Source organism: Rhineura floridana, chromosome 1 (genome assembly GCF_030035675.1).
Source record: "Rhineura floridana isolate rRhiFlo1 chromosome 1, rRhiFlo1.hap2, whole genome shotgun sequence".
Taxonomy (NCBI): domain Eukaryota; kingdom Metazoa; phylum Chordata; class Lepidosauria; order Squamata; family Rhineuridae; genus Rhineura; species Rhineura floridana.
This window is the reverse complement of record NC_084480.1, coordinates 67101819-67119315: the sequence shown is the minus strand read 5'-3', so window position 1 is coordinate 67119315 and position 17497 is coordinate 67101819. Positions and strand designations below refer to the sequence as shown.

Sequence of the window (17497 nt, the reverse complement as noted above, 5' to 3'; positions counted from 1 at the left end):
TCACTTCTGTTGTAACTTTGCTCAGGAACAAGCTATTTGGTCACTTTAGTTTTTTTTAAATGTTGCATTATACATACCATAATATTAAAATAATATTTAAAGGTCATACATACCTTTGAATGCACTAACATCCCCATAATGTACTTGGAGTACAAAGTATTTGCTACCCTTTTCTCCTCCAACTTTGAACCCAACACCTTAATATGAAAAAAGATGAGTGAAAATTCAAGAAAAAATATATGTATTGTATATTTTTATAAAATCATGTCTAAAGCAAGAAATTAAACTGAAATACTAAAAATGTCCACATTAACAATTGAAGTTGAAAAGTTCTTATCTTAATGGACTTTAAATACATACACCTCTCATAGAATGAGAGACAGCACAAAAGCAACTTTTTTCACATGCATTATGCAAGGGCAATCATTCTTCAAGTACTCCCTTCAAGGAAAATATAACACTGGAACTGAGAGTTTTTCATTCATCCTGGCTGTGAAAGTGGGAAGATCAAATAGAAGCAAACAGACCAGATATCTCAAGTTTTATGTCTGTATCTTTTTTACAACAGTAGCTTAGTTCACTGTTGGTAGGAATATGGAACACAAAACTTTACTTGGTGTAACGTGAAACAAAACAATCATCTTGACAGCATCCTGCTACCAATCAATTAGAATTCATCAACAATCCATCATTCAAAAACCATAAAACTGACTGTAATAAGGCATAGATTAGATAGATAATTAAAATGTTTTTTTTAAAAATGCTTAGAACATTTAGAACATCTACAAACATTTAAATGTCCATCCCTGCTACAACATGCTCATTTGAAATGCCATATCATGAAAGATCCCATACCGTTTGGTAGTCTTGTTGGTGGGGCATTTCTTGCCCAAGCATACAAAATATTAGACGTGTCCTTGCATGTTCCTCCATCACAATCCCTGAAGCACACAGGAGAAAGTAATCTCTTTTGGCTTGAATACCTCTTTCATTTTTACATTACTAAGCAGTTAATTTTATTTCCCACCACAAAAGCCTGTGAGGGAAATGGAAGGCCACAAGGAAGGAGGGAGCCAGGCGGTGGGCCAACTGGGCCAAGGGTCCTCCTGACCCTCCGCCTCGTCCTGCTGCCCCACCGCCTCTGCCGATGCCACCAACATGGAGGAGCTGGTGGTGCAGGTGCGAGGCTCCAATGGGGCCTTCTACAAACGGTGTGGACTGTGGCTCCTACTTGCCCATGCACGTGCACCCGAACCATCTCAGCCCCATGGCTCCTTCTTCCATGGCAGACGCGCACCTGCACGCCCACCACCCGTTTGGGCAGGGCTCCAGTCACCACCACCACCACCAGCCGGGCTATGGGAGCACCGGACTGGCCTTCAACTCTTCCGACTGTCTGGACTACAAGGAGCTGACCTCAGCCGCAGCCTCTTCCTGGAAGCTGAACTTCAACTCCCTGGACTGCCTAGACTACAAAGACCAGGCCTCTTGGGGCTTCCAAGTGCTGTGAGGCGGCGGGCAGAAAGTAAGGCAAAGGCGGAAGCCAGCTTGGTCAGTCTCCCTCAGCATCCACAGTCCCTCCAGCTCCCTTGGGACAGTCCCTCTTTACTCAAGCCCAGCACCAATGCGCCCACCCTGTTCAGCTCTCCACCAAGCGCCTCCTCCCCCTGCCTCTTAGATCTGTTTTTCTCATTCAGACCAGATCGTTATCTTTTTTTTAATTTAAAGAAAAGGAAAGAAAAATGTAAGCGGTCTGTCCAAATAACAAACCCATTTCCCAGCTCATTCCCAAAACCAAATATGTGGCTAAAGGCTGCCAAATCAGGCCTGCTCCTGTTGCTGCTGCTCAACACTCCTTGGCCTCTTTCATATCAGCTTGACTCCTGGTGTGTTTTTTTATTGGCTCTCTGGGATTATGTTCCATGTTGTACTTATTATTTTTACTTATTAAGCAGTCATTTAACTTTTGTAAATTGTATTATCTTATTGATGTATTTTATATTGTATTTTTATATTTGTGTTTTTTGTAAGCCACCTTGAGGGCCTTTGGCCGGAAGGCGGGGTATAAATAAATAATAATAATAATTTAAAAAAACTACTTTTATATTTGAGAGCCAGTGTGGTGTAGTGGTTAAGGTGTTGGACTACAACCTGGGAGACCAGGGTTCGAATCCCCACACAGCCATGAAGCTCACTGGGTGATCTTGGGCCAGTCACTGCCTCTCAGCCTCAGAGGAAGGCAATGGTAAAACCACATCTGAACACAATTTACCATGAAAACCCTATTCATAGGGTCGCCCATAACTCAGAATCGACTTGAAGGGAGTCCATTTTCTATTTCCATTTTTTTTCACTTTTATATTCAGACTTCTTTACTAAGAGAAAATTATTTGCAATCATGCAATCATTTTACAAATAGGGCAATGTTTCTCCAAGTTTTTCTCCTTTAAAATAACGCAATGGTCCCATTTTATCTTCACAACCATCCTTTTAAGTAGATTAGGTTGACACATTGTATCCCTACCAAGATCAGCCAGAGAGCTTCATGAAAGAGTATGGATTTGAACCTAGATCTCCTCATGCTTAGTCTGACATTTTAGCCATTTCAATTGTACCGTACTAACCCACAGGCAACACTGGGCAAACCTACTGCGATATGATTAAGAGCTGGGGCACCATAATCCAATACTGGTATCAGAAAAGGACTAGAGCATCTCAGGTATCCCCCTAAACCAGCCAGCCAGAAAAAATTGCTACAGCTGGAAGCTCCCATATGCACCTGACTCTACTATGAGGGGGAACATAGTTGCTTGAGAGGTTGAATGCTAAACTCTGCTGCAAAGAGAACATTTCCTAATTTGGAATTTCATCCTGCTGAAATTTTCTGCCCCTCCTGCACAGGGATCCACCATATGGCTTGAGAACCTCCGGGAAGCTTGTGTCTTAATTTAGACTGTCAATGTCACCCACAGACAGACAGACAGACCTGCAGAGCCTCTGCATTTTGACCTGAAGACTATTCAAGATTTATTAAAGTGTGGTATCTGTTAGAACAAATTAAACCAGAACTATCACTAGAAGCTAAAATGATGAAACTGAGGTTATCATCCTTTGGACACATCATGAGAAGACAGGATTCACTAGAAAAGACAATAATGATGGGGAAAACAGAATGGAGTAGAAAAACAGGAAGGCCAAACAAGAGATGGATTGATTCCATAAAGGAAGCCACAGACCTGAACTTACAAGATCTGAACAGGGTGGTTCATGACAGATGCTATCGGAGGTCACTGATTCACAGGGTCGCCATAAGTCGTAATCGACTTGAAGGCACATAACAACAACAAAATCTGTTCCCTGATTCAAGTACAAATCTTAACATTTAAACTAATCCCTATACTCTGAAATATCTATCATTCTCTATGAAATTTGCCCAAATTATTCTCAACCTCATATACACTATGACATGTCTGGTTGAAGCTCTATTTTTGACACCTGAAGAATTTAGCCCTTAGTATCACAAGGTTAATTAGACTGAGCATTGCTTCTTTTTGCTAGCAAAAGCTTGGCATTTCCCCTTGGACTGACAATACAGAACACAGATTTTCTTCTGCCTCTTTAGAAAATGAAATTACATTCTTAGAGGGGAAAGAGACTAAATTTTTAAGCTGTGTAAGTAGCTGCTTCCAATATATTTATATTTAAGTTCTTTGGAAAGAAATTTTCAAAATGAATTCCAATGTTATGCTGCTAAATAATATAAGTCATTAACTTCTATTCTAGCAATTCAAATGTTTTTCAAAAATTATCCATTCACAAGAAAGGAAGCTGCCTTTTACGAAGTCAGAACATTGGTCCATCTAATTCGGTATTGTTTATGCTACTCTAAATCAGTTAGCCAACAAATCTGTATAATATAAGTATCACCATGGGATGAACTATGTTCTCATTAGAGTATTTCCATCCACAGCGACTGTTGCCAATAAGTATGTGCTCATTTTTACCATTCACTGTCTACCAAGAAAGATAGATAATGGCAGTATTTTCTTTTGCTTGGCTTTAGAGAAAATGTACCATTGGTCTCACCTGAAAGGTGATTTTCATAGGAAGGGGCCATCACTGTGGGTAACAGTTCCACCTATCGTGCGAAGGCAAGAATGTTTTTGAAGTCAAGACTAGGGACGTCATGCCCCTCCCACTCTCCAGTTCATTCGTAGCGAGTCTAAAAGAGATATCTAAAAATACAAGAACAAGGCCAACAGGCCCGCCAGGAAAATAACATAATAGTCACATGCATAACAACATGACTCTAACCTAACTACATAACATAACAGAACTAAAAGTCTTGACTTCACTCTTACATTTAAATATAATATGGAAACAATAACATATAACCCATTGATAAAATCACTAGTCATCCTCCAACTGGGAGGGTCGTGATGGCCCCTTCCTATGAAAATCACCTTTCAGGTGAGACCAATGGTACATTTTCCATAGGAAGTGGGCCATCACTGTGGGATGTACCAAAGCAACCCATATAGGGAGGGACCACCCACATGTTAATCCTCATTAAGAACCTGTTGCAACACTCGTCTGCCAAAAGAAGCATCAGCAGAGGTATAACGATCAATTTTATAATGTCTTATAAACGAGTGTGGGGAAGACCAGACTGCGGCCCTACAAATATCGGCAACAGGAGCATTAGTAGCAAAAGCAGCCGAAGTGGCAGCTGACCTAGTAGAATGAGCTGTTATACTAGCAGGAACTGGCAGCTTCAGGGACTCATATGCTAAGGTAATGCATGCCCTTAACCAACGGGATAAGGTAGGATTGGATACTTTATGCCCCATAGACCCTGGATGAAAGGATACAAACAGAGACTCCGTTCGTCGAATCTCTTGGGTCCTAGACAGGTAGGTCTTGAGAGCCCTCCGGACATCCAACGAATGCCAAGCCTTCTCGAGAGGATGGGTAGGATTCGGGCAAAAGGAAGGCAAAACAATGTCCTGGTTGCAATGAAAAACTGAATCGACCTTGGGACGAAAGGAAGGGTCAGTCTTCAGCACAACAGAGTCCTTATGGAAGACGCAGAGGTGTCTAGCGGAAGACAATGCGCCCAACTCCGAAACGCGTCTGGCAGATGTGATTGCGATCAGAAACAGGACCTTGAAGGACAGAATACGTAGGGGCACAGTTCTGATGGGTTCAAACGGAGGGCGTTGCAAAGCCTGCAGAACTTTCGGCAAACTCCATGAGGGGAACCGATGGACAACAGCCGGAGAGCGTAGGGCGACTCCCCTCAAAAAACGTTTGATGAACGGATGTGAGGAAATATGATCTCCAGGAGAGGATACTGAGAAAATGGATGACAGAGTAGACGCATGTCGACGTAGAGTGTTGGGTCGAAGTCCCATCATAAAGCCACTATGGAGAAATTGGAGCACCTGGTGCACATTGGCCTGGGATGGATCGTGGTGGTGGGACTGACACCACTTGGAGAAAGCCACCCAGGTATCTTGATAAATGCGAGTGGTAGATGGTCTTCTCGAGGCCAAAATAATATCAATCACAGCGTCAGACAGTCCAGCTGACCTCAAGTGTCTCCGTTCAAACGCCACGCTGTTAGATTGAGCCAAGTAGGGTCCTGGTGCAGTACTGGACCCTGGGATAAGAGGTCTGGCGTTACTGGAAGTGTCCAAGGGTCCATCATTGACATTGCCAGAAGATCTGAGAACCACGGACGGCGTGGCCAAAATGGTGCTATCAGAACCAGCTGTGCCCTTTCGGTTCGCGCCTTCCTCAAGGTTTTGGCTAACAATGGTATGGGAGGAAAGGCGTACAATAGACCGTCTGGCCACGGTGTTGTCAGAGCATCCACTGCTTCTGCTGTTGAGTCCAGGTATCGGGCAAAGTACCTGGGAAGCTGGCAATTGTGACTGGAAGCAAACAGGTCGACTGAGAGGGCGCCGAACCGACACTGGAGACGATGGAAAATGGCTGGATGAAGTTTCCATTCTCCCGGGAAGACCTGTTGTCTGCTGAGCCAGTCTGCTGTCACATTCAAAATCCCTTTGAGGTGCTCTGCTTTCAGGGATTGTAGATGTTGTTCTGCCCAGACAAAGATGAGGGAGGCTAAGTCCTGCAGAGGACGAGACCTGGTGCCCCCTTGTCTGTTCAAATGTGATTTTACACACGTGTTGTCTGTTCGAATGAGCACATGATGCAAAGGGAACAGAGACTGAAAATGACATAGAGCCAAGTGGACAGCCTTTAGTTCCAGCCAGTTGATGCTTCGAGCTCGCTCTGCGTTGGGCCAAACCCCCTGAACATACTGGGAGTTGCAGTGGGCTCCCCAACCTATGAGGCTGGCGTCTGTGGTCACGACGGTTCTGCGGGGTTCTCTGAACGACGTGCCCTTGGAGAGGTGTTGAACCTTGGTCCACCAGCGGAAGGAGAGGCGCAGAGCGGGGCTCAAACGAACTTTGCGATGGTTGGAGCTGGCAATGTCTTTTTGAAAAGGCAACAGAGTCCACTGAAGGGGCCGAGTGTGAGCTCGAGCCCAGGGTACAATGTGGATTGTGGAGATAAACATCCCGAGCGCTCTGGCGAGAAGCATGACGTCTGCGGATGTTTGTTGCATCAGGGACCTTGCGATGCTTGTGATGGCAGTGATGCGATCTGGAGACAGGAAGACCATTGCCTGCAGGGTGTCCAACATTGCCCCAAGATGTAGTAGGCGTTGGGTTGGTTGGAGATGGCTTTTGTCGAAGTTGACCAGCCAGCCGTAGGTCTGCAAAACATTGAGGGTGATCATTAAATGATGATGAGCCAGCTCTTCAGATTTGGCCCGTATAAGCAGATCGTCCAAATATGGGTAGATATGAACCCCTTGGGTCCGAAGGTAAGCCACTAGGATGAGTAGCACCTTGGAAAATACTCTTGGAGCAGAGGAGAGGCCAAATGGCATCGCTCTGTATTGAAAATGTTGGTGGTCAAAGGCAAACCGAAGAAACTTTCTGTGGGCTATGCAAATGGGTACATGGAGATACGCTTCCTTAAGGTCGATAGAAGCCAGGAAGTCTCCTTCATGCAGACTCTCGGTAATGGAATGGAGAGATTCCATTTTGAACCTGCGGTATGTTACAAAACGGTTGACAAACTTGAGGTCCAATACCGCCCTCCAAGATAAATCTCGTTTTGGCACAGCAAATAGGAGGGAGTACACCCCTTCCGATCTCTCAGTTGTGGGAACTGGCTCTATTGCCGCTATGTGCAAGAGGTGATGTATAGCTGTCTGCATGATGTTGTGCCTGGCTGGTGCCCTTGGGCAAGGAGACGGGTGGAATCTGTCTGACGGGGTTGCCCAGAACTCTATGGTATAGCCATAAGTGAAGAGGTCCCTGATCCAGGGGACCGTAGTAAGGCGCAGCCATCGATCTCCAAAATTAAGTAATCTGCCACCTATGGGGATGGCGTTAATACTACTTGTGTAGGCGAGGACCTCCCCTATATGAGGACGATGAGTTGCCCCTGCGCCCTTGGTACTGACCTCTGCCCTGGGGGCGTCGGTTCCAGGAGCCCCTGAATGCGTTGGAATCATAGGGTCTGAAATCGCGGCCTCGTCCTCCTGGTCGCGTTCCTCGAAAGGGCTGGTTAGAACGAAAGGAGGGAAATCGCCTGAGGGGCCTGTGGTCGATGTTCTTGATTGTGGCCAGAACCGGTTTGTGGGCGTCTTTTGGATCAACCAGAACTGCCTTTAGAGCTTCCTCACCGAAGAGTAGAGATCCGGAGTAAGGAGCCTTGGACAGGTTCAATCTAGCCGCTGAATCAGCTTGCCAGTGGCGAAGCCAGAGGGTGCGACGAGCGACTATTTGAGTCGTCATGGCTCGTGCCCCTAATTGGGTGGCATCCAAAGTGGCATCGGCCACAAAGGCTGCTGTCTTACGTAACTTCAATAGTGCTCTTTTGAAGGCGACAGGATCAGGGTTATCGTCCTCTAGAAGGTCATCCAGCCACATCATAGATGCTCTGGAGAAGATGGAGGCTGAGGCAGAGGCACGCATGGCTAGGGCAGTGGCCTCGTGGTTCTTGCGGAGGGCGAAGTCTATTCGACGTTCAGTAGTATCTTTTAGGTGGGATTCCCCTTCCCTGGGCAAGATAGATCGTGAAACGAGGCGAGCGATCGGTTCATCTATGCCAGGGACATCTAACTTGGTGGCGAAGTCTGGGGCTAGGGCGTAAAGTCTGTCAGCCATGTTCTTGAAGCGTCGAGCTTTGAGCGGGTGGGCCCATTCTTCGGAAGCTAATTTGGCAATTGGGTCCGGCACCGGGATGTAGTGTTCAGTAGGTGCAGGGGATTTGAGGACCTTGGCCCCTTTGAGAGTTGGAGCGGACGAAGTTGAGGGCGCAGTCTGGAGACCAAGGGTATGAAGTACCCTACGTGCGAGCGGTTGGTAATCTGAGGTATTGAACAAGCGATACGATGTATCCTCCTCATGATCTGAATAGTCGCTCCAGTCGTCTCCTTCAACATGGTCAGTGAAAGTTAACTCCTCCGCATACGAGGCTTCGTCCGTACATCTGCCTCTGGCTAAATCGAAGGGATCTGGCGAGCAGGAAGGATGAGCAGCATGGAACGCGCGTTGGTCCATGTTGAGTGGGGGTCTGGCAGGAACCTGTGGTAGTGACTGCATTTGTGTGAAATAAGCCAGCATGGCTTGGAGTTGGGAGAGGAAATCAGGAGACAGCTGCAGACCAGATGTGGGAGATGTATGTGCCTGGTGGGCTATTGGAACAGATGTCTGAGGCGGTAAGCCAGAGGTAGGTTCGTTAGGCGAACAGTGAGGGGGAAAGCCAACAAACTCTTCCTCGTCAGAGGCAGGAGCAGGAGAATGGAAAATATCACTTATGTGTGTCTGTGCTGTGGTGGTTGTTGGCACAGAGACATAACGAGGGCGCTTTGGTTTACTATGGCTGGAAAGATGTTTTGTCTTAGCCAGTGCTTTGGCATGTCTGGTCTTAGACGTGTTAGTATGTTGTGGCTTGGCTGATTGTGGCATGTCTGGCTGATCTGGCACCATGTGTGTTGATGGTGACATGCCTGGCTGTTCTGCCATCTTATATGAACCTGGGTGCAGTACACTGCCACGGAGGGGGCAGGATGTAAAGACCCGAACTGGCACAGCGTACTACCACGGAGGGGGTAGGATACACTGGCAGATGGCGAATGCACTGCCACAGAGGGGGTAGAATGCACAGAAGTATCAACGTTAATATAATATAGGCTGTTTTAGAGTTGGCACACTCAGATTAGTGCTGTAGGCTGGGTTTTTGGCTTGTTCACGGCCCCATAGGGGGCAGGATATGTAATGTAAATCAGATTTAGTACAAGTCAGCCACTGATATTAAAGCTCCAGCCTTGATAATGTAATCCAGCCACTAGGATTAAAGCTCCAGCCTTGATAATGTAATCCAGCCACTAGGATTAAAACTCCAGCCTTGATAATGTAATCCAGCCACTAGGATTAAAGCTCCAGCCTTGATAATACAATCCAGCCCACTAGGATTGGAGCTCCAGCCTTAATAATACAATTCAGCCACTATGATTACAGCCACAGTAAAAATGTGTGTAAATCAGCCTTGTGTAAATTTGTCAGCAGCACATATACACAAACATACAGATAGATAGCCTGCAGGGGAGGTATCCGATGCTTAAAAAATGGTAACGAAAAAGGCGGGAATTTTGAATTTCAAAAAATGGCGCCCAGAAAAACGGGCGGGAAAAAAACGATCAAAAGGGAGCTGAGGAAGAAGGAGCAATGGCGGCCGTCGGAAGCGAACTGGGAGAAGGGCTGCCCAGCACGGACTCGCCGAAAGCCGCAGTAGCGGCTCTGGAAAAACTCTGGAAGGGCAGGTAGAGGCAAAAAACGGCAGCCGCCGCAGAGAGAGCCGCAATAGCGGTCTGTAAAGCCCTTCGCAGTGGGATTTAAGCCACGTAGCGAGGGCGATCTGCGGTAAGGAGTAAGAGCGGGAGCCGCAGCTGCAAGCTCCCGCTGAGATCGGATCAGCCGCAGCCGCGGCAACGATCGGGGGGGGGAAGGAGGGTGGATTCCCCTTCCCTCACAAGCGATCAAGAGATCGGATCAGCCGCAGCCGTGGTAACGATCGGGGGGGAGGGAGGGGGATTCCCCTTCCCTCACAAGCGATCAAAAGCGATCAAAAAGAGAACCGCAGCCGCGGTCACTGAGGGAGCCCCCTGGCTACGGATACGGCAGAGCCGGGGGGGGGAGGGGGCTTGAAACTGCCAAAACAAAGAGAGCCGCAGCCGCGGTCTCAGAGGGAGCCCCCAGTCAAGGAAATAAAAGAAATTAAATAGCCTTGAGGAAAGGGGGAAGAGAGCCGCAGCCGCGGTCTCTGAGGGGATCCTCAGTAGGCTAGACACAAAAAACGGAAAAAAGGAAAAAAGGTTTTAAAGAGAGATAGACTTAGCTAAATGCTACGTGAAATTCCAATCTTGTTCGTACGAAGGCAAGAATGAACTGGAGAGTGGAAGGGGCATGACGTCCCTAGTCTTGACTTCAAAAACATTCTTGCCTTCGCACGATAGGTGGAACTGTTACCCACAGTGATGGCCCACTTCCTATGGAAAAAGGCACCTTCACAAACCTATACTGAATGTGGAGAAAAAGGAGAGCAGAAATAAAATTACCCATACAGAAAGACGTAATAGAGAGCAGTCCAAAATTCCAGGTAGAGAACTACATCAAGGCTGGACTACTGTACTGACATGGGGTTATCTTTGAAAATCATCCAGAAACTTCAGTTGGTGTAAAAAGCAGCCATAACAGTTTTGACCAGAGCCAAATTGTTTTAGAGCTTGTTCGTCAATTACTATTTCAGCTTCAACAGCTTCTGGTGCATTTCTGGTCACAATTTTAAGTGCTGTTCATTATGGCATGTATCACACATTCAGAACCACATGTATGGTGCCCTTGGGTTTCATGATGAAAGAAAGAGACAGGATAGAAATGTAAGAAAACAAATACATTAAAGACCTTAAAATACCTAGATGCCTGGGACATTGATATCTAAAAGGACCATCTCCTCCCATAGGTCTTGCCCACCCTACTGAGAGCTATTCCTCCTTCAGAAGTTCAACCAAAAAGTCAAGGATATATTTTTATTTCATCAGGCCTTTTGCTTGACCATATTTTAGAGTATTGGGATGGGATGGGGGTTCCTCTACAGCCTATTTATCTGCTGTAACTGTGTCTGTATTGATGGAGGGCATTAAATATCATCGTCGTCATGTGTTTTTTTCTCATGTTCTGGGCATCTTTTTAAAATGGAAGGGCACAATATAATTTTTTTAGAAGAAACAAATCACCCCCCAAAAAAGATACCAATAAAAACCAGAAGATTTGGACAACAAAATTAAAGTCAGTGGAGGCAATTGAAGATTAGATTAGATTAGTCACTGATTTACTCTCACAACATACTTGGATGCTCAAGTTAAGGTTTATCTAAAATCTGGCAAGTGCTCACCGTTTCTGTACTGCACTGAACACCAAATGAAAAATATGAGTAAGTCTTATCTTGGTATTTCTTAATACATTAAGTATTCTACAAGTAAGTCAACTTTATTCTTAGAACTTTTCTTATTAAAATAATTACAGGTACAAGAGTTTAGATATGCCATTTAAGAGAGCTTTGGCTATGGGGAGGTATACAAATGCAAACAAACAAACAAACAAACAAACAAATAAAGTGAATATAAACAAATGTGAAGGCAAAATAAAAGCTTTAGCTTAATCAGCATTGTGTTCAGGGAACTGAGGTGTCCAGTATTCTCTCTGCAAGAGAGAAACAGCAACTTAGAACTATTCAAATGAAGACAGTAAGGGTAGATGAATCGGTCAACTTCAGTTCCTCTCAGTTTCTCATTTTTTCAGTCTTAAGTTCAGTTCCCCACACTTCCACTTCAGTTTGTGAACATCAGCATTTTAGTGCTAATTTCTCCTAAAGACAAGTGTTTGTGTGCAATTTTCCCCAACATATACATTGTTACAAAGCAATTTCCCATAATATAAGCATTTTTATGCACACTTTATCCTAGTATATGCATTTTTGAACATATTACTTGTCTGGAGAGCTGCACAGCAAAATTTGTGGAAATGTGAATTTTGAAGAATGTCTGTGCTTCAATTGGTATATATATTTTTGAAAGTGTGAATTAAGTACATTTGCCTTTAAATGCAAAATGAATCAGATTTCTCCCCCATCCCTAGCAGACAGGCATTTTTATTTTTCATGTAGGTATAATGTCTTCAAAAATTGCTATGTCATTTTTTTCACAGATTTGCTTAGGGACATCCACAAAATAGTAAAAGAGAATGGACCATTGGTCTCACCTGAAGGGTGATTTTCATATGAGGACGGCCATCACTGCGGGTATTAGCTCCACCTATCGTGCGAAGGCAAGAATGTTTTTGAAGTCAAGACTAGGGGCGTCAGGCCCCTCCCACTCTCCAGTTCATTCGCAGCGAGTCTATAGAGAAATATCTAAAAATAGAAGAACAGGGCCAACAGGCCTGCCAGCAGGAAAACAATATGCATAATAACATGACTCTAAAATAGCGATATAACAGAACTAGCAGTCTTGACTTCACTAGTAACTTTAAATGCAATAACGTAACAGTAATATATAATGGTTTAGTAAAATATCTATACATCCTCCAACTGGGAGGGTCGTGATGGCCGTCCTCATATGAAAATCACCCTTCAGGTGAGACCAATGGTCCATTTTCCATATGAGGCCGGCCATCACTGCGGGATGTACCAAAGCAGCCCATAATAGGGAGGGACCACCCACATGCTAATTGTCATTAAGAACCTGTTGCAACACTTGTCTGCCAAAAGAAGCATCAGCAGAGGCATAACGATCTATTTTATAATGCCTTATAAATGAGTGTGGAGTAGACCAAACAGCTGCTCTGCAAATATCAGCAACAGGGGCGTTGGTAGCAAAGGTAGCAGAAGTAGCCGCTGACCTGGTGGAATGAGCTGTGATACTATCAGGAACTGGAAGCTGAAGAGCTTCATAAGCTAAAGCAATACAGGCTCGCAACCAGCGGGATAATGTAGAATTAGTTACTTTATGCCCCATAGACCTTGGATGAAAGGATACAAACAGAGACTCCGTTCGTCGAATCTCCTGGGTCCTAGACAGGTAGGTCTTGAGAGTCCTCCGAACATCCAATGAATGCCAAGCCTTCTCTAGAGGATGAGTAGGGTTCGGGCAAAATGAAGGGAGTACAATGTCCTGATTGCAATGAAAAACTGAATTGACCTTGGGACAGAAGGAAGGATCAGTTTTCAGCACAACAGAGTCCTTGTGAAAGATAGAGATGGCAGGCAGAAGGCAGTGCGCCCAGTTCTGAAACTCGTCTGGCAGAAATGATGGTGACCAGGAACAAGACCTTAAAGGACAATAGACGTAAGGGCACCATCCTAAGGGGTTCAAACGGAGGGCGTTGTAAAGCTTGTAGAACCTTGGGCAGACTCCATGAGGGAAAACGGTGGACTACAGCCGGTGAACGTAAAGCAGTGCCTCTGAGGAAGCATTTAATGAATGGATGTGAGGAAATGGGGCACCACTGGAGGACACTGAAAGAATGGACGACAGAGTGGACGCATGTCGACGTAGAGTGTTGGGTCTGAGTCCCATCATAAAGCCGTTATGAAGATATTGCAGCACCTGATGCATAGTGGCCTGGGATGGATCACAGTGGTGAGAGTGGCACCACCTGGAGAAAGCCACCCAAATATGTTGATAAATACGGGTGGTAGATGGTCGTCTCGAGGCCAAAATAATATCAATAACAGTGTCAGACAGGCCAGCCGACCTCAAATGTCCCCATTCAAAAGCCACGCTGTTACATTGAGCCAAGTGGGGTCCTGATGCCATACTGGACCTTGGGATAGAAGATCTGGCCTGACTGGAAGTGTCCAAGGATCCATCACCGACATTGCAAGAAGATCCGAGAACCACGGTCGGCGTGGCCAATATCGTGCTATCAAAACCAAATGTGCCCTCTCGCTCCACGCCTTCCGCAAGGTTTTGGCTAACAGCGGTATTGGAGGGAAGGCGTATAAAAGACCGTCTGGCCACTGCTTCCGCTGTTGAGTCCAGGTATGGGGCAAAGTACCTGGGAAGCTGGTAATTGCGACTGGAAGCAAACAGGTCTATTGAGAAGACGCCGAACCGACGCTGGAGACGATGGAAAATGGTCGGATGAAGTTTCCATTCTCCCGGAAAAACCTGTTGTCTGCTGAGCCAGCCTGCTATCACATTCCAAATCCCTCTGAGATGCTCTGCTTTCAGGGATTGTAGATGTTGTTCTGCCCAGACGAAGATGAGGGAAGCTAGATCCTGTAGGGAACTGGACCTGGTGCCCCCTGTCTGTTCAAGTGTGATTTTACACATGTGCTGTCCGTTCGAATGAGGGCATGGTCCAAAGGGAACAGAGACTGAAAATGAAGTAGAGCTAAGTGGACCGCCTTGAGCTCCAGCCAATTGATGTTCTGAGTCTGCTCTGCTGTGGACCAAACCCCTTGAGCGTACTGGGAGTTGCAGTGTGCTCCCCAGCCGATGAGACTGGCATCCGTGGTGACAACAGTCCTGCGAGGTTCTCTGAACGGAGTGCCCCTGGAAAGATGTTGGACCCTCGTCCACCAGCGGAATGAAAGGCGCAGTGCGGGGCTCAGAGGAACTGTGCGATGATTGGAGTTGGCAATGTCCTGTTGAAAGGACAACAAAGCCCACTGAAGGTGGCGAGAGTGGGCTCGAGCCCATGGCACAATGTGGATAGTAGAGATGAACATTCCGAGCGCCCTGGCTAGAAGCATGACGTCTGTGGTTGTTTGTTGCATCAAGGCCCTCGCGATGTTTGTGATGGCAGTTATGCGATCTGGAGACAGAAACACCATCGCCTGCAGGGTGTCCAACATCGCCCCTAGATGAAGTAGGCATTGGGACGGTTGAAGATGGCTTTTGTCGAAGTTGACAAGCCAGCCATAGGCCTGCAAAACATTGAGGGTGAGCATTAAATGACGATGAGCCAGCTCCTCAGAGCCTGCCCGTATTAAAATATCGTCCAGATATGGGTAGAGATGGACCCCTTGAATTCGGAGGTAAGCCACTAAGGTGAGAAGCACTTTGGTAAATACTCTCGGAGCAGAGGAGAGGCCGAATGGCATCGCTCTATATTGAAAGTGCTGGGGGCCAAAAGCAAACCGAAGGAACTTTCTGTGGGCTATGCAAATGGGCACATGGAGATACGCTTCCTTTAGGTCGATAGAAACCAGGAACTCTCCTTCTTGCAGGCTTTCAGTAATGGAGTGGAGGGATTCCATTTTGAATCTGCGGTATGTTACAAAACGGTTGACGAACTTGAGGTCCAATACCGCCCTCCATGACAAATCTCGTTTGGGCACAGCAAATAGGAGGGAGTACACCCCTTCCGACCTCTCTGTTGTAGGGACTGGCTCTATCGCCGCTATGTCCAAGAGGTGATGTATAGCTGTCAGCATGATGCTGTGCCTGGCCGGCGCCCTGGGACAAGGGGATGGATGGAATTTGTCTGGTGGAGTCGCCCAAAACTCTATTGCATAGCCAGAACAAAAAAGGTCCCTGATCCAGGCGACCTTAGTCTCCAAACATAAGTAGTCTGCCACCAACAGGAAGTGCATTAGTACTGTTTGCGCTGGCGAGACCCTCCCCTATATGAGGACGATGAGGTACCTCTGCGCCCTTGGTACTGACCTCTGCCCTGGAAACATCGGTTCCAGGTTCCCCTGAAGGAATTGGAGTCATAGGATCGGAAGTCACGGCCTCGTCCTCCTGGCCGCATTCCTCGAAAGGGCTGGTTAGTGCGGAAGGAGGGAAATCGCCTGAAAGGCCTATGATCGATGTTCTTGACAGTGGCCAAAACCGGTTTGTGAGCGTCTTTGGGATCAACCAGCACTGCCTTTAGAGCTTCCTCGCCGAAGAGCAAAGATCCGGAGTAAGGAGCCCTAGAAAGATTCACTCTGGCCGTAGAGTCAGCTTGCCAGTGGCGAAGCCAGAGGGTCTGTTGAGCGACTATCTGAGCCGTCATGGCTCGTGCCCCCAGTTGAGTGGCATCCAAAGTGGCATCAGCTACAAACGCTGCTGTCTTGCACAACTTTATCAGTAACCTTCTGAGAGAAACAGGGTTAGGGTCCTCTAGAAGATCATCCAGCCACATCATTGCTGCCCTGGAGAAGATGGAAGCTGATGCAGAGGCTCACATGGAGAAAGCAGTGGCCTCATGATTTTTGCGGAGAGCGAAGTCTAATCTTCGCTCAGTAGCATCCTTTAGTTGGGATTCTCCTTCCCTAGGCAAACAAGATCGCGAAACTAGGCTAGCGATCGGCTCGTCTATGCCGGGGACGGCCAGCTTGGTGGCAAAGTCAGGAGCTAGGGAGTAAAGTTTGTCAGCCAGGTTCTTAAAGCAGCGAGTTTGGAATGGATGAGACCATTCTTCGGTGGCCAGTTTAGCGATGGGATCCGGCACCGGGATGTAGTGCTCAGTTGGTAGAGGGGATTTGAGAACCCTGGCCCCTTTAATAGCTGGAGCAGTAGCTGTTGGGTGCGCAGCTTGGAGACCAAGGGTGTTAACTACCCTGTGAGCTAGAGGCTGATAATCTGAGGTATTAAACAAGCGATACGATGTATCCTCCTCATGTTCCGAATAGTCACTCCATTCGTCTCCTTCAGCATGATCAGCAAAGGTTGACTCCTCCCCATACGAAGCGTCATCAATACATCTGCCTCTAGCTACGTCAAAGGGATTTGGGGAGCAGGAAGGATTTGCCTCATGACATACATGTTGGTCCATAGTGCTTTGAGGTATGGCAGGAACTTGTGGTGGTGACTGCATTTGAGTGAAAAATGACAGCATGCCCTGAAGTTGTGAAAGAAAATCATGAGACAGCTGCAGCCCCGTTGAAGCAGATGGTTGTGCCTGAGTAGGTGGCTCAGTGGGCTGAGCCGGAGGATAAGCCCTGGGCGGCAACACGGGAGGAGGCTGGCTAAGTGTTGGCTGAGTAGGAAAGCCAGCAAAGTCCTCCTCGTCAGAAGAAGCAGTGGGGGAATGAAATATATCCGTTAGCTGTTCCTGGACTGGTGTGGTGGTCGGAACAGAAGCATAGCGTGGACGCTTGGGTTTGCTGTGGCTAGAAAGATGTTTAGTCTTAGCCAATGCTTTGGCATGCTTAGTCTTAGTTGCCTTAGATGGTTGCTGCTTGGCTGTCTGAGACATGTCTGGCTGTTCCGCCATCTTATATTCACTATGGGTGCAGTACACGGCCACAGCGGGGGCAGAATGTAGAGACCCGAACAGGCACAGTACACGACCACAGAGGGGGTAGAATGCACTGGCAGATGGCTAAGTACACGGCCACAGAGGGGGCAGAA

At 46.8% G+C, this 17497-nt stretch overlaps 2 protein-coding genes across 7 annotated transcripts in view; both read right to left on the bottom strand.

Annotated features, from left to right (window-relative positions):
- The window catches only part of PAM (peptidylglycine alpha-amidating monooxygenase), a 246051-nt gene that overhangs the window by 111639 nt on the left and 116915 nt on the right, over positions 1–17497 (bottom strand). For all 6 annotated transcript variants that reach the window (XM_061623355.1, XM_061623365.1, XM_061623383.1 and 3 more), the window contains exons 6-7: positions 856–941; positions 114–197 (exon numbers count right to left, since the gene is read on the bottom strand). In XM_061623355.1, coding sequence (XP_061479339.1) covers positions 114–197; positions 856–941 — 170 coding nt within the window. The remainder of the gene's footprint in view (positions 1–113; positions 198–855; positions 942–17497) is intronic.
- Positions 3846–10526, bottom strand: LOC133383177 (uncharacterized). Its single transcript, XM_061623343.1, has 2 exons — positions 7550–10526; positions 3846–6790 (listed from the first exon to the last, which is right to left on the bottom strand). The coding sequence occupies exons 1-2, from the start codon at positions 9114–9116 to the stop codon at positions 4560–4562; spliced, it is 3798 nt and encodes a 1265-aa protein (XP_061479327.1). The 5' UTR covers positions 9117–10526; the 3' UTR covers positions 3846–4559.

Coding starts and splice junctions, on each gene's coding strand:
- LOC133383177 (XM_061623343.1), bottom strand. CDS start 9,116: ATGGCAGAACAGCCAGGCATGTCACCATCAACACACATGGTGCCAGAT. Junction 6,791..7,549: donor CCGACGCCCCCAGGGCAGAG/GTCAGTACCAAG, acceptor AATGTTTTGCAG/ACCTACGGCTGGCTGGTCAA.